Source organism: Caloenas nicobarica, chromosome 2, assembly GCF_036013445.1.
Source record: "Caloenas nicobarica isolate bCalNic1 chromosome 2, bCalNic1.hap1, whole genome shotgun sequence".
In the NCBI taxonomy this organism is placed as follows: domain Eukaryota; kingdom Metazoa; phylum Chordata; class Aves; order Columbiformes; family Columbidae; genus Caloenas; species Caloenas nicobarica.
The window spans coordinates 22,722,628-22,750,574 of record NC_088246.1 but is presented as its reverse complement, the minus strand read 5'-3'; the positions used below and the strand labels follow the sequence as shown (position 1 = coordinate 22,750,574).

Here is a 27,947-nt window from a genome sequence, read left to right as displayed (position 1 = left end):
TTAATTCTCCAAGCCATTAATCCTTTATATGGATTAAACTTCTTTGAGACTTTATATATATATATATATATATATATGAATGTGAAAAATAGGTTTTAATACACACTTTTTTTTGCATGTAAATATCTGCTTCTTTCTTTGCATATGTGTTACAATTTTTGGTAATATGCTTATCTGTGTCCCTGTCATAGGCACACCTTACTACAAACTAGTAACTCGCTACCATGGAAAAGGTCTGTGTGACAACATTTTCTCACGTGTCTGATCTCCCACTCTTCCTTTGTGGGAAGAATCCCACCAACTTCAGCGCGACAAGACACCTAAGTCAAATAAGGTTTTGACCCATTATATTCCTACGAAATTCTAGCTGAACATTTGCACTATGTTAATCCATATCTATTTTAATAAAAATAGTGCCTAAGTACAGACTAAGTGATAAAAGACTAATGAAGATTAATTGCTGCAAAGAAAATTCTGTGCCTTAGTCTGAGGATGTGGATGCCAGGCTTGCTACATATTTACACAACTAACCATCAAGAGCAGGCCTGTAACAATTGCCTAAATATATATTTACACGTTTACAAATTAAAAGCCAAATTTTTTTTCCACTAATATCAATGGGAGTTTTGCCATTGGCTTTGATGGAATCAAGGATTTCATCCAATAGAACAGTTTGTCAACTGTTACATTTTTCAGGGGAAAAAAAAAAAAGAAAAAGGGTTTCTCCTATCCTTCTTTTTCTTTTAGAATACAGCTAAGGGGAAGACAAAAATTAAACAACTCCACTGGATTGATTTTATGTTAAAAGTCTAATGTAAACCTACAAAGCAGGAACATTGAGTTAAGGCTTGAAGCTGATTAGTTTCTAGTTTTGAAGTGGAAGGATAAGAAAAGTACAAGGCAAACAATTCCTTTGGAGAGAGAAAGTATATTTTGATTACCTTTTCCTTTTATTGTAAAATCATTCCTCACCACACTATGAGTGGACTCCAAGCATCATTTTTAGCAAGTAAGTCACAAGAACCAAAGCTGAAGTATGGATAAAGCAGCAAGATCATAACACATCAAAGTATCATATACACTGAAGAAATAACTCAGCGTCCTTAGGTGTTTTTTTTTCTATAAAAATTTGATCTATGTAGGACTTCATTCACATGGACACTAACAATGAGGAAGTATTTGCTTTGGCGGTAGTGGATCGCACATCTGTTTAACTTGTTTTGTATTTTTTTGACATAAGGTTTCTCTGTGTTGTACAGATGTGAATCAGGTAGCATTCGACTTTTTTCCCCCGCTACTGAGGTGGTTGGTGGTCGCTCTCTTCTGGGGTGCTTGTTTCATTGACTTTTGCCACACAAATCCATTGCTTAGAAGAGCAAGCTTCATTTTTGGACTGGTTTGGTGGGTCTTTTTACACATTATCAGTCGGCGTAAATAATAAATCCAGAAAATGTGCTGTATTTGTTGTTGTTTCCTCCATGTGCTTTTCCTCCATCTAATTTAATGTAAACTTCATCTCCTGGCTCCAAATGAAGAACCACGCTGTTACTGGCATAGTCGTAGTTCTGATCAGCATCCTGAGCAATCGCACTAGCTCGAACCTACATAAAATACATAATGAGTGATTAAGAAAACACAGGTAATTTTTTCTGCATGGTGAAATTAAAGCATATCCTCAACATCTTATTCAGCATGCATGAGTTGCCACGTTAAATGTTTGGCAACATACATTGTAGCTTTTTCCTATTATTATTGCTTGTTTTCTCTTACAATGCAACATCTGAAACTAAAGCAGTAACATGCTCCTTTCTCAGTCAGCTGGTTAGTACACAGCTGCTCGCACTCCTGTAGGTGTTGGAGCCTTTTTAAATATATGCGTAGTAATAGCTGGAGCTGCGAGAACTGAATCTGATGATGTGCCAGTTTTAGATCGGTGTAACTTTTATATCAGTGGGACAAGTGATTGATGTGGGTGAGGATCCACGGTGAGGCCCTATTGATACCAGGCTGGACTTTCTCCAGGGGTGATTTATTGTCATACCACTAATAGGATCGTGCTGCAAAATGAATACAAAGAGCGCACACACACCCACACACAGGCACACGCCAACGCACACAAGCAGGTACGGGTTCTCGTCGGCGTTTGGAAAAGCTGTTGTGGCCACATCTCAGTAAGCAAACATTTAATTTCTGTGTGTTTCAAGAGATGCACATTTGAAAAATCACACGCAAGTAGATATTTGCTTTAAGAGGTTTTGGAATTTACAAGTCATTGAGGACTTTTCATTTGCAACTTTCACTTAAACATACCTTTTTTTCCCATTTTTCCCTTACTATTCCACTGCTGATTAAATTTGACATTACTAGCAAACTGGAAGTAATCTGTAATTTCAATAACAGCCTGTGCCATTGCAAGTCTCAAAATCATTTATATATAATTTGACCCTGTTTGGTAAAATATTTAAACTGAGTTGTGTGTGATTTATTTCAGTGTAACATATCATCTGCTTGTTGCTTGTCTTTGTTCTAGCATAGTTACAGAGCAGTTAGTGATTTAGTGGTATTGCAAACCTGAACTAAGTAATAATGCATGACTTGAGGTACTGTATGTGGGATTTTATCTGTTCAGAATTGAAAAAATAGGCTATAAGTCACAATTTTCCATGAATTCCTTTCAAAGTTTAAATGACAAATTTCCAAATTAAATTCTCCTGTGATATGATTTCACATTAGTATTGAAATGTGAAAAAGCAGGGAGTTCTTTTACCATGCAGGATCTTAATGGCATTATGCAGCTTAAAAATTGCAGTAGGTGGAAATTCTTTTATACGTCCTGTAAGAAGAGTGAGAAAGGCTCAAAAGGCTGGCAGTGGTGTGACAGTCTGCAAATTTAAACTGATACATGGCATGATGATAAACCCCAACTATTTCAGGACTTCTTGGTCCTGAACTGCCTGCTGGTGTTTACAGAGGCGATCTATTTTGCTAGTGTTTAAGCAATAATTATTCTAAGCACTGAGTATTTCCTCTGGATTAATGACTGGCAAGGTGGAGTTGAAGGCTCTGGACCATTAACCCTGGAAATACCCTCCAAAGAAAATAACAGGCCGAGACTGTTGTTGGTAGTGTAAATGGAAAGGGCAAATGGGAAGGAGTGAAAAAGCTATAGAGGAGGTGGAAAAACATAGAGCACTAGTACCTTGCATACTGGCAAGCAAAATGGTTTAAATTACTTTCCAAATTCCCATTTACATCATAATGGAATGCTGCTTTGTGGATTTGTCTAGAATGTTGTGTTTCTTTGGATAGTAAAGCAGAATTCTAATGGTATTAGTGACTGTCCTAAGGAAGTCAGCATACAGACACTGACTTCAACAGCAGTGGATATTTCATTTTTTAGATTCTACATGATACATACTGACTGAAGAAAAAAATACTCTGGTTACTGAAAATGCAGATCTTACTGCCCTACTTATAGCAACGTATGTCCTGTAAACTCCAGCATGCTATTTCTTAGAAGTTTTACCTCCTTGTTTGTTTAGCCAGAGCGATTTCTTTTTAAAGCCTACAACAGTCTCAAATGAATTCTCAGTGTACTGCTGCAAGAGAGTAAAAATATCTCAAAATTAAACCATTGATGGACTATACATTTCATAAGTTCATGCAAGTTCCTTCCTGAAGCTGCACTCCCAGGCTGCACATGTGTACGAGCTAAGCTGTGTGATCTCAGCACTTCCCTGTACCAGCTTTATCACCATTAAAGGCGGCAGTGTGTTAACTCTGGAGACCTTGAGGTTCCACCTATGCATTGCTTAGGAACGATTTTTTTTTCCTGTCAGTCATACATTTTCCGACAGTTTCGGTATTGTGATTGCTAGAAAACTCTGGATTTATAATGTTACTTTTGTCAGACCCCATTTAACAGCTTACTTGAAAAATTTCTGAGCTTTCTTACAAATAATACACAAAGTTAATGGCTGTCATATCACATCAGCCTTCAGTGTCTCCAGTATAAAAGCAAAAGGAGATACTATCGTATTAACACTGTGCATCAATTTAAACTAGTTTGTATGCAGGTGTTTACCTAAATACTTCTCTTTGCATAGCTATATACAAATATATACATAAAACCCCTGCCTTTTTTTTTTTACCTTTGAATCACTGTGAGTTCAATTTGTGTCATGTCTGGTACTGGAAGTTGCTACATTTGGGAACGGTTAGACTTCAGGCTCAATTTAATATTTATAATCGGTTACTTTTTAAGAAAGTACTGCTACATATTTATTTTCAGGGTTTGGGGAAACAAACACTTTAAAACATTATAAAGAGGGATCAAAACCAGATTAATATTTAATTGCAAGTAAAATGGTATTCTCGCGGTGGACAATATTGCCTTTGTAAGATGAAATCAAAATGAATTCATTACAACGTACTTTCTTTTAGTAGTCCTGGTTTATCTGCTGAGATAGTATTGATGGTAGACATTTTCTAATTTAATTAATTGCTGCTGATGTCTTCATTATTCTGTTTTCACAGTACTTCTGAGGAGCCATAAACAAAAGGTTAAGTGGCACATCAGATTAATTTAGCGGCCGCCGATGCCGCCGGCTGCGCGGAGCTCGAAGGGCCGTGGGGCGGCTGCCGGGCCGGCCGCGCTTCGCGGGAGGCGACACGCAACGAACGAGCCCCTCCGCGACCGGCGGGGCACGGCGGGGGCACGGAGCCCGCTTTTCGCTCCTACGGAGGCCGCGTAGAGCGGATCGAGACCCGGAGGCCGCGTAGAGCGGATCGAGACCCGCAGTCCGCTCTGCCGGAGGGCGAAAAGCCCAGGGAGAGCGGCAGCGCGGAGCTCCCGGCCCTCCGCGCCTGGGAAAGCCCCTGGAGCCGCTGCCAGCCGGGACGGCCCCGGCGGTGAGCGACCTGTTGAGCGGCTGCTGCGGGGCTGGGCCCTCGCCCTCCCGCCGCACCCTGGGGAGCAGCGCGGAGCTGCGGGAGACACCGCACTCCCCCCCGGGCACCCAGAGCAGGAGGGATGGCGGATACCCCGGCGGTATCGCTAAGCGCCGTGATAATTAGAGCCAACCTGCGTCCGTTAGCTACGTATGGAAGAAGCGCAAAATCGCGAAGAACGGCTCCCCGGGGGAAATGTTGCAGGCACAGGCTCTGCGAGCGCGGTGGCAACGTTTATCCTAATTAAAATGGGTGATTCCTCTGACTTTCAGACGGTAGACTCGCAAGATGCTGAATTATTTCGAACATTTTCATCCTGCGGCGGGGTGCCGTGCCCGGGTTTGCCGGCCGCCCCCCGGCCGCCCCCGCACGGCCTGTCGGCGCCCGCCCTCAGCCGGCGCTTTCCCCGGCACCAGCCGACAAGGGGCGAGGTCGGCGGACGCCGCGCTCACACGTTACCGGCTTTCCCTGGTAGAGGGAAACCCGGGAAACCTCGCTCCCTGCCGGGGGCTGAGCGTGTCGGAATGAGCGCCCCGCTGCATGGGAGCCCCGTCCCATGGCTGCTTTTCCCGCGCCGCATCTCGCCCCTGCCCTACGCGGGACCACCCTCTCCTGAGCTCACCCGCCGCCCCTGGCTCCCCTTCCTTCCCAGGGAATCCCCGGCCTGAGCTCCGCTCACCCCCGCGGAGGCAGCGCTGCCTGCGCGACCGCCCACACGCTCAGGCGCCGGCTGAGCTGCGGGCAGCTCTCCGCGGCCGCGGGCCGGCCGATACCGCTGCCCGACGTGCGGGCCGGGTGCCGGCCAGGTGCCGCTCTGCTGAGCGGGCGTCAGCAGCGCGAGTCTCGGGGAAAAGGGCTCGTTGAGTCCATGTTTGCCCGGCGGCCCGGGCCGGCCTCGGCTCTGCCCGGAACCCCCCGTCTCTCAGGGGTTCTCGGGCACCCGAGGGGGAGCGGGGCGGCGCGGTCCGCAGGGTCCCCACCGGCTGCGGAGCGGCGGGCGCCGGCTCCCCTCACGTCCCTCGGCGGCTCGCCCTGCCTGCGCTCGGGCCCCACTCCCCCCCTCGCACCCGCGCTGCCTCCAGCGGCCGCCCGGCTCCCCCTCCCCGCCCGCCGCCTGCTTCCCGCCCTGCCCGCGCCGCTCCGCCCGCTCCGCTCACGGCGCCCGCTCCCCTCAAGGAGTCCGGCTCCGCCCGGGCGCCCACTGCCCTCAGAGCACCCGCTCCCTCAGGGAGCATGACCTCCCTCCCGGGCGCCCGCTCCCCTCACGGCGCCTGCTCCCCTCAAGACGCCCGGCTCCCCCCAGGCGCCTGCTGCCCCCAGGGATTTCCCCCGGGCTCCCGCTCCCCATACAGTCCCCGGTCTCCTCAGCAAGCCCAGCTCCTTCCGAGCGCCCGCTGGCCTGACGGCGCCCACCGCGCTCATGTCCCCGGCTCCCCACGGCGCCCGGCGCGGCGCCCACCTGGTTGTTCTTGCAGAGATCGGCCCACATGCTGGTGCCGTCGCCGCCCCGCATGAGCACATGGTAGGTGAAGAAGTAGATGCCGGGGATGGAGCAGGTGAACTTGCCGGTGGTGGGGTCGTAGTGGTTGCCCAGGTTGGTGACCACGTCGTCGAACTTGAGCACCTCGTAGCCCTCGTGCTGCCGCTTGAGGCCGGCGTAGAAGGCGATCTTGGGGACGGTGCTGTAGGTGGCGGCGCTGATGGCCCCCGCCGCGTTCAGCCCCGGCGCCCCGGGGGGGCCCGGCAGGCCCTGCCGGCCCGGCTCGCCCTTCTCGCCCGGCGGCCCCACCGGGCCGGGCGGCCCCGGCTCCCCCGGGGGGCCGCGGGGCCCCGCTTTGCCCGGCCGGCCGGCCTCCCCCTTGGGTCCCTGGATGAAGGTGGGCAGGGACTGCATGAGGCCGCGGTCGGGCGTGGCCGCCGTGCTGGGCGCCTTGGTGCCGCCGTAGGGGTCGCAGACCATGCGGCAGGTGCCCAGCATCTCGTAGTGCGCCGAGGTGCCGGCCGAGCTGACCAGCACCGGGATGAGGATGACCAGCAGCAGCACCATCACCACCCCCAGCGCGCCGGCCGCGATCAGCCGCCGCCTGCTGCCCACCAGCCGGCTCAGCGCAGGGCGATCCTCTTGTCTGCTTTTGGACAAAATCTTGATGGTTGGTCGGGGACCTCCTCAGAGCCGAAAAAACGCCGAGCCCGCTTGAGCTCGGCTCCCCTGGGGCCTGGCCGCCCTCCCGCTGCCGGTGGCGGCGGGGGCTCCCGCGGGTCGCGGCGCTCGGCTGCGGCCGCTGCAGCCGCCGGGCGGGCGGGCGGGAGGGAAGGAGCGCTGCCGCCGCGCCCCGGCCGCCCGCACTTTTATGCTCCCGCTGGCGATCGACTTTTTTTTTTGCAGGCTGTGCCAGTCCTAGTCAACTTTCCTTGGAACTTGCCTTTCCTCTCGCGATCGCCCCGCTCGCCTTCTCGCTCGCTCTCCTATTTTTTTTTTTTCCAGCGACGACAGTCCTTAGCGCGGACGCGCCTCCCGGCCGCCCCGCTGCCCGCCGCCGAGAGCCCGCGCCGCCGCGCCGCGCTGGAGCCGGAGCCGGAGCCGGAGGGAGAGCGGGATCCTGCCCGGGTGCCACCTGCCAGGAGAGGAGGAGGCTGACGAGCGCGCTGGAGCAATTTATAGGCACCCAAAAGCGCAGGGGAAAGGGGAGCTGCTTTGGCATCTCATTCCAGCATCTGCTCTGATCTTCCCACTCACAGGGAGTTTGGCATTACTCTGGCAGTGTGGGAAATATATATATTTTTTTTCCTCTCTCCCTCCCCCACCCCTCCCGCAAACGGATGAGCAGTGAAATCGTGAGCCTCACTCAGAAGCTGCATCTTGCGATGACAGCTCTTTCTGGAGCAGACCAAAAGGAAGAGATGTGCTTAGCAGCCTCTGGGTACCCTTCAGGTCACCGATCAAGAATTAAAAGGTCAATCCACCTCCTGCTTAGCCCTTCTCTGAGACCGTCCTGCCATATTAGTGTTTTCTGGGAAATACCGCTTTACATGTAGGGATGCTTTACTGTTACCGATTGTCCAAGTGGAAGTTATTCGAAAATATACCTCCCACCTCGGACAGTAATAGAGAGCAGCATCTCTCACAATTTCGAATCTCCCTCTTCCCCCAATTACAACCATAAAGGCAGAGAAGGAAACAGTTCTTTCTGTGGATTAAAATTGACATACTCATCACCGGCTGCAGGGTTTCCCGGTGTTAAAGCCAGCCGCCGCATCGCTAGCAAACTGACACCGAGGCAAAGAGTTCCCTTTTGTTTAGAAGCCAAAGGAAAGTGTGCAGCATATGCAAACCAGCAGATGCCTGGACCTGAGGAAAAGGTCTCTGTGGCTTAGCTCGGGGACAGCAAAGTGTTTTGTTAAGTCTTTAGGTTTGTTGTTGTTGTTGTTGGGGGTGTTTGTTTCTTTGGGGGTGTTTGTTTGTTGTTAGTGGGGTTTTTTTTTCCCCTGTGTGTGAAAGGTTTCTCCTCCCTCAAGGGCTGGTGGACACCTCTGTGACTGAGTGAGAAGGTGAATATGCAATATTAGTGGCATTTCTCCCAAGAAAACATTAAGGAACTTGTCCTGCTTGCAGATATACAAGGTACACAAAGAGCTGTTTAAATAAACAAACAGAATTGATTCCTAAATCATACTTCTGTATTCAGGAGCAATGGACGTCAATCAAACGTGGGTGACATTTGCCTGTCAATACAGGGATGATGGCTGGAAAGAGTGTGACTTATTACAGCAAGGCAAGAATCAGAAATGAGCAACAGTGGCAAATAGGGCAACAACCAAATAGCATCTCCAACCATGATCAGAGGGCTGTGATCTTGTCTTGGATTTTATTAGCACGAATCCCCTCTCCCCTCACTCGCTCTCTTTTCTTTCTTTTCTATTCCACAACACAATAAGGTCAAACAAGCAGGCTGTGCGAAAAAAAGATTCATTGATTCTTCCTTTTAAGCAGAAATGTCAGCAGCTCCTTTTGCTCTTTCCGGAGAGACTCAAAAGCAGCTAGTGTGTTCACACTGTGTAGAGATGGGCCAGCCCAGCTCCTTATCTCCCCAGAAAACTCCTGATAAAGCTTCCATTTCCCACATTTGTAAATATCCCTCCCTCCTCTTTTCTCTTTCTTTCTTTCTTTCTTCCTTCCTTCCTTCCTTCCTTCCTTCCTTCCTTCCTTCCTTCCTTCCTTTCTTTCTTTCTTTCTTCCTTCCTTCCTTTCTTTCTTTCTTCCTTTCTTTCTTTCTTTCTTTCTTTCTTTCTTTCTTTCTTTCTTTCTTTCTTTCTTTCTTTCTTTCTTTCTTTCTTTCTTTCTTTCTTTCTTTCTTCCTTCCTTCCTTCCTTCCTTCCTTCCTTCCTTTCTTCCTTCCTTTCTTTCTTCCTTCCTTTTTTCTTTCCTTCCTTTCTCTCTTTCTCTCTTTCTCTCTTTCTCTCTCCCTTCCTTCCTTCCTTCCTTCCTTCCTTCCTTCCTTCCTTCCTTCCTTCCTTCCTTCCTTCCTTCCTTCCTTCCTTCCTTCCTTCCTTCCTTCCTTCCTTCCTTCCTTCCTTCCTTCCTTCCCTTTAATGCTCTGCCTTAAAAAACATTCTTTATCTGGTGCTGACACGAGCCAGCCAGTTCCCTCAGCTAAGGGCTTCCCCTCAAGACCCAGGAAGACAGTTGAACACGCTTGGAGGATTCTGTATCTCATTGCTCTGTTTACCCCATAGGAAAGGGCTTTCAGCACTGCTCTTCCATCTGGGCAGAAAAAAAGAAAAAGAGAAAAATTGTGCCAAGAGCAATGGGTCTGTCTCAGCCTGTAGCTGGGCCCTCGAGGTGTCGAGGTGTTGTATTTAGTCATCCCTAACCGCGGCAGTATTCATGACATCGGCATGTGCGTAAACCTCTATTGAAACGGCTATATAACACATTGGGAAAATAGCAAATCTCTTAACCTTCAAATAGGCACAAACCTATCATGGTCTGTCAAGCCAGAGTGATGCTGGCTGACTTATTGTCAGCAGCACATTCTCAGTTCCTTACTCAGCTATGATAAGCTTGATTCTTAATGTGAGGTCCTACCATACTGAACACATTTACCTTCTTAATAGGCAGTTTTATCCTCACACAGATTGCCAAGAATGCTCGTTCACTCCAGACTCTTGCAGACTTTCTCCCAAAGAAGATAGCCACAAAAATCACAGCCTGAGTAAGCAGAATAGAGTGAACAGGGCAAGTACTGGTGCTGGGTAGTCAGCGGAGTTTGGATGTTGGCTGGGAGCGTCACCTGGGACCTGGAATGCCAGCCTAGAGCTTTAGTTACCAGATTATCTTTGGTTCCCAAGCAAAAAAAATATTTTCCAAGGAAACTAAGAATGGGAAATGGAAGGGCTCAGAAGTTATGCACTGAAGGTCTCAGTAGTCTGGAGCAAAGTTAAAGGAAATGTAGAAACCTCTTTTTACCATGGGACCTTTGTTTTCCTGAAGTGGCATCTTAAAGCATTGATTTGCTGTAATTAAGGCTTGGGTAGCGTTTACGTTATAATCTCCTCTCCATGCTAGAGGTTAACAGTCAAGATTGATAGTCCGCTCTTAATATAACCATTGTACCTATATGAGCTGTTGCCAGTCTTGACGTGTTAAATGTCTTTGTATTTTCGAAGCCCTCTTACACACTTGCTCCAGCCTTTCAGCCAGTTTGCTTCCCTCCCGGTTCTCTTTGGGCCTTTACACATTCAGACCCACAGTTGGTGTTCGAGCTGAATCCCCTGCAGCTCCTGCCATTTGAAACAGCCGGCCCACAGCTCTTTTCCTCACCAGCTAATTAGTTAATGTTCATACAGAGCCTTAAAGGCACACAGCATAACATGCATGGTCATTTTACCTGTGTGCCATTGCCTTGGCACTAAGATAGGGAAAAATTGAAGAAAACCGGGTAAGAACATATCCACTGGCACACAGGGGAACACCATCTTCAGGCACAAAATGGCTCCTTATGCCTGCAGTGCTAAATTCAAAGGGTTAGCTCAGAAAACAAAAACAAAAACAACACTCTGAGAGAAAAGGGCAGCACTTTCCCAGCTACAGTGAGCAGGAGTAATGTGGGAAAAGGTGTATGCCAAACAAAAGAGAGTTCAAACACTGTGCCAAGTTCCATACTGCTTCTGCTCACTCCTATCTGCATCTGTTTTGCTCTTACTTGTATTTTAACTCTTTTAAAAATTATTTTAGAGAAGCATTTTGAATTTCATTCTACTCAAAAATTAAGGCTTTGCTGTGCTGTGCCTTTATAAACAGTGGTTTAACTTTGTACATAAAGGTTAGCAACTCAACCTGATCCCAGAGGTACAGTCAAGGAACAACATGCACTCACTCCAAGAGGTAAGTGGGTCCAATGCTACAAAATAAAATATATCATAAAAAGGGGGAAAAAAAATCTGTATATATCTCGTATCTGTATAGATGGCTCAAAGGTACCATGGTGACACAGTGATGACACCTTTGCTGCTGTCCTAAACCATTCCTGGCATCCCGTTTCAGTTCTGTTCACCCAGTTTGCCGAAATCTCAAGACTGGCACATGTGTCATGTAGTAGGTCCTACATGGAAGGACCACAGCCTGCACCAGTTTTGGTAGAAGCTCATACAGGCACCGTTAATTAAGCTCTCCCAGCGACTTGTTTTGGTCAGCATGACTGAAGACCATCTGTGTTTATAGTGATGCAAGTTGCCCACTGGATTCTTTCATAAAATTAAGATTTTTGTGCTCATGGAAGGAAAATCAGCTTCGATGTACAATAGAAAAGTGTTATTTTGCTGATTTTTTCAAAGCTTTTAGCTGTCCTTTGGAACGTAGGAAGTCCTTCTGCAGGGTGTTGTCTGCTATTCAAGGATTTAAAGCTATCTTTGTGTGTATGTGCAATTGGAAATATTCTAGATTAAGTTTTATCACATTTAATAATGCCTTTTGAAGATCAGCCTCTGAACATGACGGCAATCAGGAAAATGATCCAAATAAAATGTGTTCAGCCATAAAAGGTTACAACCACTTTTCAAATCCAAATGAGGGAGGAATTCAGGGAGGGTTGTCACTAAAGTGACAGGGCTCAACAAGGAGAATTTGAAAAAGAAAAAAATCCATGTATCTATTCCTTTTTAGTTTTTAATCAGAAAAGATCAGTCAAACATGACTGGTTACTTGGGAGGAGAGAAATTAAAATGGAAAGATTGGTACCCAGTCATGTATATTGTGTTTTGACTGGTGAATTACTGCAGATATAAAACCATAACTGTGTCTGTAAAAATAAGTCTTAAACACATAGGGAGATAAAGATTACACATTCAACTGACCAAGTCTAAGCATATAAAATAATCATATACGACACTTCATAACTGCCAACATAAATAGCAATAATTAACCATAAAAAATACTCGTAATTGCAAGTGCCCTTGATTATTCCAAAGATTAAACCACTAGTTGCAAGCATAGAAGATCGTTCTTGTAGGTGTCTCCTTTCCCTGCAAGCCTGCTTCTCTTTGTCTTCTGTCTCCTCCTGTTCTGCCCATGAGCTAAGGTGGTGAATGCAAAGCTGTAGTGATGCACGGGAACGTGTACGCTCAGCCTTGGCAGTATTTTTTGATAGGGATGCTTGTACTTCCCCAGCCCCAGTGGTGCCGGACCAGTTGACTGCTCTTGCACTGGTGATGGTATGGAACGGCAAGAGCTGTACCTAGTGTCAGCTTCACAGTCTCTGAATAAAGCTGCACCCCTTTTTCTGGTCTGTCGCCACTTCCAAGTGGCAGGCTCATGCCTTCCTTTGCAGGAGGAGCTGTGTTTCGGGCAGTTTCTGGTGAGGTGACTAGGAGCCATGGTGCCGTGGAGGTGCCATTGAGCAATGCTTGCACCAGCCAGTAAACACCTGCTCCATAAATAGCCTCAATTTGCCAACAAGTGCACTGGATTTCGGGAACTGGGTTTCAAACAAGGAGGTTTTTTACACAGCACTTCCTCCAGCTTTCTTCACAAGAGCCTGGACACCCAGCACCCCAGAGACAAGGCTAGTGTCTGCTTGCAGTCTGGCTCTTGCTGAAAACACCCTTTTTCTCTACATACCCCAGCTCTCCCTTCCTTTAACATGATTTTAACTTTTTTGATGTAGAAGTCTTAGCTTTTGCAACCGCCTGTGAAACCACACCAGTGGCTTTGATGTTCTTCATGTAGGCTTTCTGCCTGATCCCCTCTTAACTCTCTTCTCATCAAAATCCATAGCAGATAACCTGTCATAAGCAAGCATACGGAAGAAGTCACATTGTTCATTAATAAAACCCCAAATTCAGAGATATTCATAAGTGCTATTAAATCAAGTAGTATTGCTAATAATGAAGGCTACAGTGTCGGCATTCTTATGAAGATGTAAATAGTAAATACAAAGGGGTGGAAGATGAATGCCTCTAACATGAGAGTAAGATTAAACAACCACTTTGTCCCTGCTTAAAACTATACCAATAAGCAAAGGCATAAATCATGTTGCACTTCTATTAAAAATTATGTCAGTTGTTAGAGTCAATCAGGAAATTTCCAGGTGATTTGCCCATGAGTACGATTTTGGTTACCTTTGAAATGGTTATTAGGCTGCCAATGCTATTAAAAAGAGATGTTAGGGGAAAAAAGTAAGAGCAGAGACAAGCTTTTCTAAACTGTCATCTGCGATTTACCCTTCCTCCTCCAGACCTGAAAGACTCCCTTTCCATTGTTCTACCAACCCAGCAATCTTCTGGCGTTTCATACCAGAGTCCTTTATATTCATCAGGAGGTTGATGGATGGGCAATAAGAATGGATAGCTGGGAGTAGAAAACTCAAAATTAAAATCCCCAGAGTGGCAAGATGCCCAAGAGATTTATTTTTTCTTCTGTCATCCCCCCAACTGATTTTCTTGTTGTGCCCGATTATTGATTTCTGGAGTAGTTAATGGTGTAATTTACTTTGCAAATTGCAATTACTTCTGATCATTCATTTTTCTTCCTATCTGTTTCATTAGTTAAAGCAGGAGACTCTTTGATCCCAAACAACCTTCTTTACAACAAAATGGCATACAGTGGACTTTGGTGTAATCCTGCAAGATGCTGAGCCTTTGATTATTATGGTAGGCAGCTGGCCTCAGAACTTGGTGAAATTTGGCCTTGCATCATTAAACAAAAGCATGTTGCAGTACTGATCTGTAGGCCTGATCCATCACAAATCAGGAATAGTTCCACTGAAGTAAGTTGTAAACTCAGAAGTTAACTAATGCGTGTGAGATCTGAACTGGGTTCACGATTAGCATCATATTCAGTGAGCTGCAAAGCACAGGGAGATAAAATGAGCGCTCTTGTCCCCAAAAGGGACTGATTATGCCTGTACAACGAGGAAAGAACGAGGACGCTTTCTCACTGCATTGTAGAGATACGAGCTATGCAGAGGAACCGTTGCGTATGTTTCCCAGCGTAATGTATTGCCAACGCCATTATTAATAGCCTATCCTGTACTGGATGTAACTTTGGGTTTGGCATCTGTGAATTTAACTTACGTTTGTGCATTTAGCAATAACAAAAAGAAAAGCATGCAGATTGGAAAGAAAAATCAAAGTATTTATCACCTTCTGAGGAATGCATGTGTTCATATGCGATGCATGCCTTTTCAGTGAGACCGTTGGTATGCTTTCTATACGGCAATAAAACTCTAGTATGCACAATTACTGCACAAATCCAAAAAGCATCAGGTAAGAACAGAAATGTGACTGGTTAGAGAATGTGTCTACCATCTGGGGACTGAGATTTTCTACTCTCCAGGGAGATAAAATCTCAGCTGGAATTTTCCCTTCATGTAGTGAGACATTAAACATATGTTTATAACATGCAGAGACACACACAAGCCCGTGCACATGTATGCAGACAAAAATAAAATAGAAAAGTGTATGTTTTTCCAGAATAAGAACAGCACACGAAAACCTGTGGTTATCACAATTCAGCAACCTGCTATTTTGCATTTTGTTGTTTAAATGTAACTCCAAAGAGCAGGATAACATACACAATATTCTATGAAGATATTCTCAACCACAGGCGAGCACATGGAGTTACTGTACTGAGGAAACCGATGGAGTGCCAAACGCCGTTTGCACTTAACACGTGAGGAACTCCTTTGGCCTGAAAGGAGCCCTCGCTCCAGTGTTACTGTGCAGTGAAGCCCATGGAATTATACTAGAGTTTTGCTGCTATTTGTGAGAAAGAAATTTAGCCTGGAATCTTCAGTTTAATTAACTTTGAATTGCTAATATCAGTCTTTAAATATCTAAAAGAGGCAAGAATCTTTTATCGAGCTTAATGTCTGGGAGAGCGAATGAAATGGGAAGAATTTGAACTGAGTATATCCTGATAAATGCCATTTGTCCCCGTGATGCTGGGAATCAGAAAGGATATCTGAGGAGAGGGCAGTGCCTCTGAGGGGAGTAAGACCCTCTGATCGGGAGATCGTTGTTGATGTGGATTACAAAGGCACTGTCATTTCCAGAGAGCAACATTTCTAGATACAATGTTGCAGTGATAACGTGTTGAGATAAACATATTCAGGCGTTATGTTGAAAATCTATTTTGAACCAGGCACAAGGCAGAGCAGGGGATGTGTCTGCAGGGGGAATCGTTGTACATCAGCATGCGGAGCAGCAACTTCCAGGCAGCTTCGACCAAATTCTTCCCCCAGACAACTTGTTTAGCGACTGCTCCTCCAACATTTGTCTCCCACCAGGTAGGGATATTAACAGTTTTAAACACAAACTGATTTGCTGCTAGATTTGTCACTCAGGTTCCTTTGTTCAGGAAGTATGGGGAGCAGAAAGCAACATGCCCTCGTACTGCCAAGCGTGGACACCATGGGATCCAGCCATCAAACAGCCCGAGTCTAAAGACTTGGAGTCAGAGCTCCCTCTTGATGTATTTCACCATCTCCTTTTGAATTATATGCCAGTTGTGTGGGGTTTTTTTTCTTACATGGAGTAGGCATCTATTTGGCATTTAACATGTACCTTCTAAGAGGTTTCCGTTCTTAATTATCTCATTATCACACCTTATCACTCAATCTATTACACCTTTCTGCATGTTAAAGTGCTAATAAGTAGATAGTCTGAAGCCATTAAATAGGTATATCAGCGACAGCATCACATCTGGGCTTCTCTCCCTCTTACTATGCTCATTGGACAATTAAAAATACAGCTGTGGGGTTTTTTTTGTTTTCCAATGACCAGACATTTTCATTGGCTCACTGCCACATTAGAAGAGTCTTCATCTGCCCATCTTCCTTTATCCCCTTTAACTGCCCAAATTCAGACAAGCGGCATGAAGGATAAACTGAGCTGCCCTTGCTGTTTCCTTTGCAGTATCCTCCTTAGGTTTGTACAGAGGAGGGATCTCAGTGCAGAAGATGCTGCTGTCCCAGGACTGTGAGGGGATGACAAATGCGAAACCACCACCGGCAGTCCAGTCACTTGGAGGATTTGCTTTCCTCCACTCCAGATGATCATGTGTACTGTGTTCACATTTACACAGGTGTTTATACCAGGTTCCAGAGTCTCTGTGTGAATACTTGGAACTTCCATGGGCCCAGACGCTATCCTGGAATCAGGTCTTTATTCCCTAGACATTTATTCTCTTTGGGCTGATATGTCTTCAGTTATATAAAAATATAAATGAACTAATTTCTACATATTTCAGGTCAGACAGGCTGCAGAAGACTGAAAAATACAGACAAAACCTGATTTTCAGTTAGTAATGAACACATTTAGGCTCATTTTGAAGCTCTGATGATGTATATTGTAAAAACCTGTGGACAAGTTTTCCTGTTGCTTGGCTCTGCTGTGGATTTCACAAAGAATGGAAGGGGTTACTGGATGTAAAGGGTTACAAAAGGCCAGGAACAGACCTTCCAGTATGGAGCTCAGGCAAACAGCACAGCTGGTGCTTTTATAGAATCAACTCTCAAATCCTCAAATTAGGAAGAAGGAATGGACAAAGCCAGGAGCAGGGGGACAGGTCTGAGCCGTGCTGCTGGGTTCCCACGCTGCGTCTATGCCAGTCTGTTAAACAGGTCTGGGACATGTCCCTGCACGGAGGATCACCACAGTTTATCCCATTACACGGCCAGGCCAGTCCTTGTCATGCCTCAGTCCCGTGGCATTCAGCACACTCCAAACACACAGCCCCGGTGGCAGCTGCCCGGGCGGTGTGCAGGGTCCTGGCTCTGCAGGGCGTGTGACAGAACTGACACAGCCTACTCAGCCCCAGGGCCAACTGACAGACCTGACCCAGCTTATTTGGGGGTGTTGATTGACAGGCAACTGAACACGGGCCAGCAGTGTGCCCAGGTGGCCAAAAAGGCCAACAGCATCCTGGCTTGTATCAGGAACAGTGTGGCCAGCAGGACTAGAGAAGTGATTGTGCCACTGTACTCGGTGCCAGTGAGGCTGCACCTTAAATCCTGTGTTCAGTTTTGGGTCCCTCATCATAAGAAGGACGTGGAGGTGCTGGAGAGAGTGCAGAGGATGGCGATGGAGCTGGTGAGGGGTCTGGAGCACAAGTGTGATGAGGAGCGGCTGAGGGAACTGGGGCTGTTCAGCCTGGAGAAAAGGAGGCTGAGGGGAGACCTTGTCACTGTCTGCAACTACCTGAAAGGAGGTTGTAGCATGGAGGGTGTTGGTCTCTTCTCCCAAGTAGCAAGTGATAGGACAAGAGGAAATGGCCTCAGGTTGTGCCAGGGGAGGTTCAGACTGGATATTAGGAAACATTTCATAAGGGAAAGGGTTGTAAAGCACTGGAACAGGCTGCCCAGGGAAGTGGTGGAGTCACCATCCCTGGAGGTGTTTAAAAGATGTAGAGATGAGGCTCTTAGGGAAGTGGTTTAGTGCTAGAGTACAGAATTAGGTTATGGTTGGACTTGATGATCTTAAGGGTCTATTCCAACCAAAATGATTCTGTGATTCTATTTACTCCTCTAGAGAGCAACCTGTGTGGCACAGGGACAGGGACTGAGACCCGCGCCAGCTCTCACCTCAGCTACAAGCAGCTCAGGCTGCCGTTTCCAAGCCGCTCTCCCCACGTGTGCAGCTCCACGGGGTTGTCTCCTCGCGCAGCTGCCATGTCTGGCAGAGGATGTGACCCTTGCTCAGCTGCAAGGTCTGCCGGAGGATGTCACTGTGCAGACATGTCTGCTGGTTGCCCCCGCAGCCTCCCCCAGTAGACACCAGCTCAGGGCAGAGCGGTGCAGCACTTGCCCACCCAGGTGCTGCACAGGAGCATCCCCCGTGCCAGCAGAAAACAAAAGGGAAAGTATTTGTCATGCAGGTGATGGCAATTTTCACGTAAGGTAGCTGCTGCAGTTGAGGTACTTGATTCTGCAAAAGGCATGTGTTTGCCTAGCTCCACATGAGAACTGTGGGAAGTGGAACAGAGAGCAAAAGTCTGTGGCTGATCTTGCTGAATGGGCCAGATGGCAACTCTGGCCAAAAATAGCTTTGCTAGAAGTAAAACACATGGTAAATTGCATTAATTTTAATAATTGCTTTTTATGCTTTGATAAAAACTGGCAAAGACCTAGAGGATCCTCTACCCAAGATAACTAGCATAGCTCTCCTTGACTGCTTCCCTTTAAAGAGACTGCTGTTATCAGACGCTTAAGGCTCACAAAATTGAGAAGGATGAGGCTGCCCACTTGTGCCAGGAAAGTGGAGTACTTGGCTGTACATGGGACCCACAGAGAAAACAGCTTAGCTGCTGACGTATCAAGTAGCTTGAGGCCACTAAAGCAGTGCTGAGTTTGGTCTGCAAGCGGGATGCTTCCCTGAAGCCTGGCAACATCGAATTGCTGCCGGGCCAAAGGATCTTGCAGAGTCACACTCTGAAGGCAAGCAGATCCAAAGCCTTAAAAAAAAAATTGGCAAGAACCTTTTTCCAAAAGTAAAGGCATATTTTAAGACTTTTTTTCTTTTATTTTCTTTTTTTCTCTTTTTCAGCAGCAGCAGACACACACTTTCTTAGCTGCTGCAGGGGAAAGGGAAGAGGCAGCTCCTTTGCCCACTGCAAAGGGGATTTTTGCCCACTGTGGTGCCAGATATGACTGTCACTTTGCTGTGTGAAAAGGGACAAAGGGAAAAGCACACCTGAGCTGGGCTGAAGGGCTCCATAGCTGGTAAAACACGCTGTGCGGTTGCTGCCACTTCTTACAACACCCTCTGGTCAGGAATCAGGGATGCTTGACTTGGAAAGAAATCCTTATAGCAAAGCAAACTACTCAGCAATGGTGCTGGTTACAATGTCAGCCAGCACCTCATTTACACCAGCCATTTCATTGTCTAACAAAATTGGCTGAGTTTTCTGCCCAACTACAGCTAAATCAAAACATATTACCTCTGGCTGCTGGCAGTGTCCAGGCAAGGGGGCTGTGCCAGTGACACAGAATTGGTTTCTAATTGATGCAGTTGATTCAGGGCGTCTGGTGTTCAACTGGATCTAAAGTGGTGTTTGATTACCTGGGGGATTTTGAAGAGCCAGCAACGCCTGCATTTCTTTCCAGTTCTCGGGAACACACAATGCGCTTCCTACTCCCGGTGCTACACAATTTGGATACGAATGAAAGACATTGTCTTTTACAGCTAAAAAGTGTGCCTGTCAGTCCAGATCAGAGTCACTCCAGGATACAGTCACAAACCTGTCAGAGTCAGGTAAGCAAGATGCCAGTGTCTAGGAGTGGGTTTTGTCCCCGTTAGATTAGGGAGACTCACTGGAACTGTGGTTTTGTCCCCAAAAGAGCACTGTGTGACTGCAATTGAATGGGGCTGATTCTTTTTCTTCTTCCTGCCAGGGCCACCATCAGGCAAAGAGACACGATTTGTGCCACGCAACAGCAGCCTGGGCAGCTCATGTAGAAATATAGAAATAGAAATGTTTCCGCACACAACCAATGCCCCCAAAGGACACCTGATTGGTTTGCAAGTGTGATTTGGATGCACTAAATGCTGAGTGTTTGAAGTGCTTGGACAAATGGCTTGAAGTCCTTCTAGTTCACATCTTCTCCAGCCACAGCGACTACAGTAGTGAGCAAACTCTTCCCTGTACGAGGTCTGCTCCCTCAAGCGTGGTGCGGTTTGGTTTTTCTCTCCCCAGGCCAGAACTGAAGCACGCAGGCAGGAGCTCAGCAGGGCCGCGGGTGCTCCGTCCCAGGGCGGAGGCAGCTGCCACCGGCAGGTCGCTGCTCAGAGCGGGGCTGGCGCCCGCAGCCACAGCCTGGGCGCCCCGGACACCTCCCTCCCCGCCCTCCGCGGCACCCCGAGGTGCTGGGCACGCACGTGCACATCATGCTACTGATGCTGTTTGTATTCGGTAATTTTTCAAAGCTCAGTGATTTAGATTGACAAATGTATTCTCATTTCCTAATATGTTTTCTTCGCATCTTTGCCGCGTTTTTCCATAAAAATTACTCTGTTCAGCAGCTCAGCAAAAAACAGTGAACAGCTAGACGGTGTAATCCACATCAAATTTTTGCACAGAATTACAATGCCTCTTTTTTCTTTCTTTTTCTCTTTCTTTTTCTCCTCTGAAAAAAGTATTTGTCTCTGTGTTTTCTCCACTGGCACTGTAACTCTGTGTTTAACTTGATATTCCTGTACCCCTCGTGTTTTCATTGCTGTGTTCCCATGTGCCGTACTGGGTCAGTCTGCCAAACTGGTGTTACTTTTGCTCTCGCTTTTTTCCTGCAGCCGCACTGTGGTGTAACAGCCTCTTCAGAGAGCACCTCGAAGGCTCTTGATGTTCGTGTTGCTTCAAGCGCGCAGTGAAGCCCTCTCCAAACACAGCTGTTAGCCAAGAAACACCGCAAGAGGAGCAAAGAATTAGCGAGAGGTGGACACACTTGAGCAAACATTGCAGAAGGGATGAGACATTCTGGAGCTGCTGTGTTGAAACATTTGAGTGCATCACAGGCAGCAGATGAGGACAAATTTTTGACTTTCCTGCAAACCTGTGGGTTTTCACTGTAACTGAAGATGAATGTCTCAGTGTGTCAGGAGATGAGAAATCTTAGAAACACCAACAGAATACCAAAAATGCTGCAAGGAAACTGAGCTGATTCAGTTTCTTGCCTTAGTAATCAAAGAACTTGCTTTTGATAGCTTGAAACAGGATTTGTCATCTTCCTCCCAGAAATTAGCAGCTTTTTTTGAATCACCGTGAAGATGACAAAACCATGCAGGTGGTGGGACGACCGCACAAACTGCATTTTAGGGCTGACTGGGGGTGAGCAAGCCCCCTGCTCCAGTAAATATAGATGAGAGCCACCAGCCTGTGCTCATAGGTTCTGTAGATGCAGAAACCCAGCTAGGTGCGGGTGGGATTTCTGAAAGGTGCCCAGGAAAGTGCTATTACATCTATACTGGTTGAGTTGAGCAGGTTCGTGTGATGGCAGACAAGTCGTTCTGCAGCGGGTAATTAAAAGGATTAGATATTAGTCCAGAAAGAGCCTGTATGATGAGTGAGCTGTGCTATCTGGGAGCTATTTCCAGCATGACAGATACAAAGTTATTTGAGCATGCTAAGCAGAAAATCCCTTTTTTAATCCATCACGGGCAAATTTTTGTCTTGATGCTATGAACAGGCTAGATTATTTCTAGAGATGGTGCCTAAATGTCCGCTTAGAGCCAAGTTTCTGGGCTTTACAGAGGGGCAGATTCGCCCTGGAAGCTCAGGGTGGATGCTTGCTTTCTGTTTAGGAGGGGAGATACACAGAGCACTGCTCTGCACTGAACCCCATTCAAAAATTCACAGCCATCCAAGTCTTGTGGGAAGAGAGCAAAGAAGAGACCCCGAGACCTGTCCCTCAGTAGGCTCTCTGTTCCCTGCTAGGGCTTGGCTGCAGAAGGAAAAAAACTGCTTGTTGCCAGTATTAAAAAGTTATTAGGAGTTTCTTCTGGAGCTGAGTGCTGATGCTCCAGTGCTCAGCAGCCATGAGAGCACAAAGATTATCTATATGTGATAAATCATAATGCTTTTGTCCATTTTTTTCCTGAAATTTTATAGAATGGTCAAGCTGCAGAGAACTAAAGAAATCCAGATACAAACCTTCCTTGTCTCAAATGCTCTAATTGTTCTGCTCTGACCTCTGCTCCTTGGTTTATGTGCTAATCTCTGCACCAGATCCACTCTGCAGAACTACCCATATGTTTACTCTGTGCACCCAAAAGGTAACCCTAAAACATAATGGTGGGTCATATCTGAGTTCTCTTACAGAAGGTTTGTATTTTCTATAGCACATGCAGAAGGGGAAGTCACTTCCCAGGCTGCCTGAAAGGGGAATTGTGACCGATGGAAACGAGAATACAGGTGCTTACCAGAATACCAAATGTCAGATTAAAGCATTTCACACTGTTCAGAAGCAGTTCATCATACTTTGGTCAGAAGAAAAGTTCACGAGAACTCCACCAGCCTTTTGGTGAACTTGTCTTATGTGAAATCGTGAGGGACACGCTCTGTGAAATAAGGGCGGAGGATTCCCACTGTGGTACCGTTAGCCCTTTTCAGACACCCACGTAAGAGCCCTGGCTTTCAGAAATGTGGGAATACAGCTTTTTGCCACAGACTCTGGGTATGGAGAGATTTATTTCAAGAAGCCCCCAGTCCTTACAGTGGGGTGAGGAGTGGAGGCGGGCAGGGCACCCACCAGTGCAGGCAGCACAGCCACTCCACGGAGGGCGTCGCACTCCCCGTCCTAGCCCTGAGGTTTTATTCCTCTTCATAACGTCTAGTAACTCCCACCCAGGTGCATCTGCCTTCATCCACTCCCTTGAAGTTTGATGCTTCACCCCCTGTTTCCTAGACCCTTTATTTTTGGAGTGCTACCACTTGGCTCCCAGCTGCCAGGCTTAGCTCCAGGCTCTCAGCAATGTGCTTCTGAGCAGTGTGAAATGCTTTAATCTGACATTTGGTATTTTGGTAAGCACCTGTATTCTCGTTTCCATCGGTCACAATTCCCCTTTCAGGCAGCCTGGGAAGTGACTTCCCCTTCTGCATGTGCTATAGAAAATGCAAACCTTCTGTAAGAGAACTCAGATATGACCCACCATTATGTTTTAGGGTTACCTTTTGGGTGCATAGAGTAAACATATGGGTAGTTCTGCAGAGTGGATCTGGTGCAGAGATTAGCACATAAACCAAGGAGCAGAGGTCAGAGCAGAACAATTAGAGCATTTGAGACAAGGAAGGTTTGTATCTGGATTTCTTTAGTTCTCTGCAGCTTGACCATTCTATAAAATTTCAGGAAAAAAATGGACAAAAGCATTACGATTTATCACATATAGATAATCACATATAGATAATCACATATACAGCCTCAAAGGCAGCTGAGCCTCCTCTGCCGGCTGATAATGCTGAAACAGAAAATATTGACTGAGCAAGGGTTATTCCGAACAAGACATGAGCATTTCCTGTTCAATCACACTTGAAGTTTTTGAGCATTGGTGCTACAGATTACAAAGACACCTTCCCTCCCCCCAGAACTGCCCCCAGACAAGCTGTGAGGCAGGAAGGAGGAAGGTAGGAAGCCCTGTCAGGTAAAAAAACTAAGGCATGAGACAAAGCAAATGTGCTTTGGGCTTCATCAGCAGCTTTCCACCCAAAATGGGCCTAAAGGCTGATATCTGGGCAATGGTCTTGCATGGTGCTATCAGCCACTCTTCAGCCTAAATTCTGGGTAACGCTTATTACCAGAGCGAGCTCCTGCACTGGCCACTGACGGCTGCCTCCATCTCTTTTAGTGTCACATCACACTCAAGCAAACTGAGGCACTGCAAGACCTTAGAGACAGGAATTGTGATCCCTGTGAAAGTGTTTCAGAATTTGGGCCAAATCATATTTGCCTTCCTGGTAGGAAATGTTTGCCATGGCACCTGTAACCAGGCGAGGAGGCCTGAATGACAAAAGACATTCATTTCCTTCTTTTAAGGGGTGAGTAGAAGGAAAAAAGACGTAAGTAAAGACAAGGTGAAAAAATGGCTGATTTGAGAAGTATAATACATGTGCAATCTTCTTAATAATCCCACAGAAACTGATTATCTCAGTTTACAACTAGTTTAAGGTGAAACTCAAAAAAATGACGAGGCTGCAGTCATAACCACCACTTTAGAGGGGGATTATTCATATTATATTAAAGGGAGCAGCGAATTACTAAAAAGCCTCCTTCACGTCTGGATTGCTGCGATTACTCCCAATTACTGTCACTCACTCTCGTAAGGGATTTCTTGCGGCGGTGTGCTCCGGCAGCCTCGCTCTGTGGGGACGGCCCCTGCCCCGGCGGCCGGCCCCCCGCCTCGCTGCTGCTGCCCTGGGCTTGCTGGTTTTTGGAGCAGAGCTTAGCGGGCCATTGGACCGGCTTTGCACGGGTGGGGATGCACGGAGAAGGGTCAGCCCTGTCTGCTTTTCGTGCTATCGCCCACTGCATCCAGCATCTCCTTCTTTTGTGACCTCGGCCTAATAACAGCTCTGTCCTTTTGCAGGGTTGACCCTCAGCTCTGTATGCTCATGCTTAATTCTGGCCAGAAATGACTGGTCCGCCCCAGGTGAACCCCGGTGTTTGTGAGAAGGTGCCGGCTCTGCAGCAGCTCCCCTGGCCCAGGCTGGGCTCCCCCGGCACGGTCCGCTGTGGTCTTGTCACAGCTCTTTCCTCCCCTGCCCCTGTTGCTGGTTTGAGGAACTCCTATTAACCTGTCTGATTTCAAGACCATCAAAAAATTGTCTTGAGACTCGTCCAAATATTCAACCTGTTATGTCTCTTCCAGCATCCAAAAGCCACGGGAAAGGCGGAAGGAGCAGCTGGAGGACTGAGACCAGCTTTCCCCTGCGATCGTCACACCTTGCCTTCTCAAAGACTCGAGCTCGTAGGGGTGTGAAGCTCTTTATATCCTGCAGTGTGTCGCAAATGGCTCCTGCCACCAAGTCCTCCTGCCCGCTGAGCCAAGCCCAGGTGTCCATGCCCCAGAGACAGCGGTGGCCCTGGCTGCTCGCCGGCCTTTGCAGCTCCTCTGCCGCAGCAGAGGTCACCTGCTCGCTGACATGGCCCCGTGCCTGGTGCTGGGGTGCCTGCGTCCCCTCCCCATCCGCCGGTGATGGGTGGTGAGCTCCGGTGCGTGCCAGCGCTGGCACCGCCTCGGCTCAGCAAGGCATCTCAGAAAGTAGGAGTCATTCACCGCGCAACTGCAAATAATTACTGCAGAAGTGCAATTTTTAAATTTTGTTTTCATCTGTATCTGCCGTACGATGTCTGAAAACACACTCATGCTTTTGGAAAGGAAATGAAACTCACTCCTCTCTTCATTTTTGTGCTTTTCTTTGAATCCCAGATCCTCATTCCCTTGACACCCTCCTTTGGTTTTGAGATCTGGGCACTGATGGGACAGAAGTAGCCTAGCTCATCCTTCCCTCCTAGATTCAGACTTTCAACAAGAGCTTCTTATTAATGACAATAACCCACAAAAACCCAAGCAGTTGTAATTATTGGGTCATATTTTTCCACTTACTAATGTGGCTGCCCTGGTAAGGACTGTTACTAATAAATATGTGGCACTGATGTGATTTACCTGGATGTTCCTTCTGCTGCTGATAGATTCGCTTTTCTACGCTCAGATGCTGGAGCCTGTTTTTTGAGGTTTGTCTGGGGACAGCGGACAGAAGGAAGCCCTGTGGTTGGGCAAGGTCTGGTCTGCGGCACACCTGGCGAACGCAGCCCGCTCCGCGCTGCCACTGGACCCGGCAGCTCTCCTCCCTTAGAGGAGGCACCAGAAATGGCTGTTCGGCCACATGGGGTGGAGGCAGAAAAGCGCAGGGAAAGGTGGACTCGCAGACTGATGTGGAGCCAACAGCTTGACTCGGTGGAAACCCGCTGCCCGGTCCTGAGGACCCAGGGGCAGCACCTTCCCCCTGGTTACGTTTTCTTCTATGCACTGATTGAAGGCAGGACATACTGTCTCCTGCAGTGAAACCACTGCTCAGACCCTGTGGTCTCGTGTTAACCTCATGAACATTAGCTCAAAAAATATGGAATCCCGTTGGTTCAGGGCATTTTCTGCCTCTCGGTGTCTGGATGTTGCTGGCGACTGAACCCGACCGTCCCATAAGCGCCGTGAGGGAGCTGAGCCCGGCCACCCGCGGGCCCTGCGTGCGCGGTGTGCAGTGCTCCTGCCCGGGCACCAGCTCTCACCCGCGCCATTTACTGGCGCACCCCCCTGTCACCTGAGGTTTTCAGCTCTGATTTGCACCGTCGAAGTCCTGAAGGAACAGACCAAGGCTCTGGCCCTGGCTCTGGCCCGTCTGTCACGGTTGGCTCGATGCGGAGGGTGGCTGAGGGGCATCGCGGCGTGGGGACACCCCTCCAAAACCCACCTGTACGCGGTGCAGACCATCACTGTGTGGCAGGGAAGAGCTCTTGCCTCCAGCTGTGCTCTTTGGAGAGGAGCTGGCTTCAATGCTGCTCACCTCCTGGTGCACAGTTTTCCAGGCTTTGCCTTTCCCTTCCATTTCCCAAGGGGGCTTGCGAGCTTCTCGAGCACCCAATGAGCCTTGGGGTCCTTCTCCTCCTTCCAATCCCTACTCCAAACCAGACCTTTCTCCCTCTACCTGTGACCCCCAAAAGTCCTTACCACGCCATAAGCTTTTCACAGAGCCATGGAATCACCCCCTACCCCCAAGCCCCTACGCCTGCAGTGTTATCCCGCTCCTGCTGTCCTCAGGGTCCCCTGGTCACCCTTCTGCCTTGCAAACTCCCAGGCTGCTGTGTGAAAAGGCGGGAGAGGCAGGTTGAGATTTTTGGAGGTGCTCAGTTTCCAGCAACACCTCATAGGTATTCAGGCTGCTGCTTCCTTGCTGACGAGCCTCGTCTACAGAGTTTTCCTGCATAAAAAACTGCACATGTCAGAAAGAAAAGACAAATGACGATAGCAATAATGTGGAAGAACATCCTCTGAACATCTGAGAGGGCTGAATTCATGGACCACTTCTATCAAGGCGTACAAGAGGCACTTAAACATTATCTGCTGCTTATAAATAATATTGGTATGTTAAATACACACATATTTTCACAGTTTTATAAAGCGGGTGATCTCTGTTTGCTTTCAACTGGAAATCATAAAGTAAAAATCAATGAGCTTATATCAATCTTATATTATAGTCCTTGAAGAGTCAACTGACTCTATAAAAATGACTGTTTTCTAACGAAGATATCATTAATTGGATTGAGTTGGCAAAGTTTAAGTGCCTTGTCATATTTTGATTGTTATGCAGTGCTAGTGCTTATTGATTTTATAGAACAGCCTGTAGATAAATGTAATGATTAATTTCATTAGGTTTACAAGAACAGAAAACTCCTATTCAGAACTGGACACGGTATTTTATTTTTTATAACCGCCCGTACCTCGGCAGGAGCGTGGGTCTAGCTGTGAAGCTATGCCGGGTGGCCTGGTCTTCCCTGGTTTCTTATTTACTTGAAAGAAATTCCATTTTCCTCCCAAACCCATGGGTTTTTTTTCCTCTCTTTCATTCCAAGGGCTTCGGAGACACTATTTTTTAATCTTTATTTTTGGGTGGGGTGGGTGTTTCTTGCTGAAAAAAAAGGGAATGGGCGTTGTTTTCTATGTGTCTCTGTTTGCAAAGCTGTCAGCATGAGGTCTGAAACCCAAGCCCAGCTTGTGGAGGCACTTCTAGGTCAGCACTTGCCTCGGGGATGGAGAAGTTGGCTCCAGATGCCCAGCGCAGAGCCCCGGGTGTCCTCGGGGGCCCTACGCGCCCCCAGCTCTGCCTCAACACCCCCGGCCCCGCGGCAGCGGGGGGCTCTCCCAGAGGGAGCTGCAGAGGAGCATCACTGCCAGGGCTGCCCCACACCCCCAAATCCAGCCCCGGGGGGGATGGCCAGGTCGGCTGCCGGGGGTCAGGC

The 27,947-nt window shown here is 47.6% G+C and overlaps 1 protein-coding gene across 1 annotated transcript; it reads right to left on the bottom strand.

The window, feature by feature from the left end:
* Positions 1-133: 133 nt before the first annotated feature.
* On the bottom strand, positions 134-7,181 carry C1QL3 (complement C1q like 3). The gene is made up of 2 exons (XM_065629252.1): positions 6,410-7,181; positions 134-1,601 (listed from the first exon to the last, which is right to left on the bottom strand). Exons 1-2 carry the CDS (start codon positions 6,995-6,997, stop codon positions 1,422-1,424), a joined length of 768 nt encoding a protein of 255 aa, XP_065485324.1. The 5' UTR covers positions 6,998-7,181; the 3' UTR covers positions 134-1,421.
* Positions 7,182-27,947: the final 20,766 nt, after the last annotated feature.

Bases quoted from the DNA above. Each gene is read 5' to 3' on its own strand.
- C1QL3 (XM_065629252.1), bottom strand. From the start codon at position 6,997: ATGGTGCTGCTGCTGGTCATCCTCATCCCGGTGCTGGTCAGCTCGGCC. The intron at 1,602-6,409 runs GTGGGCGCCGCG...TATTTTATGTAG, and splicing joins ATCTCTGCAAGAACAACCAG to GTTCGAGCTAGTGCGATTGC.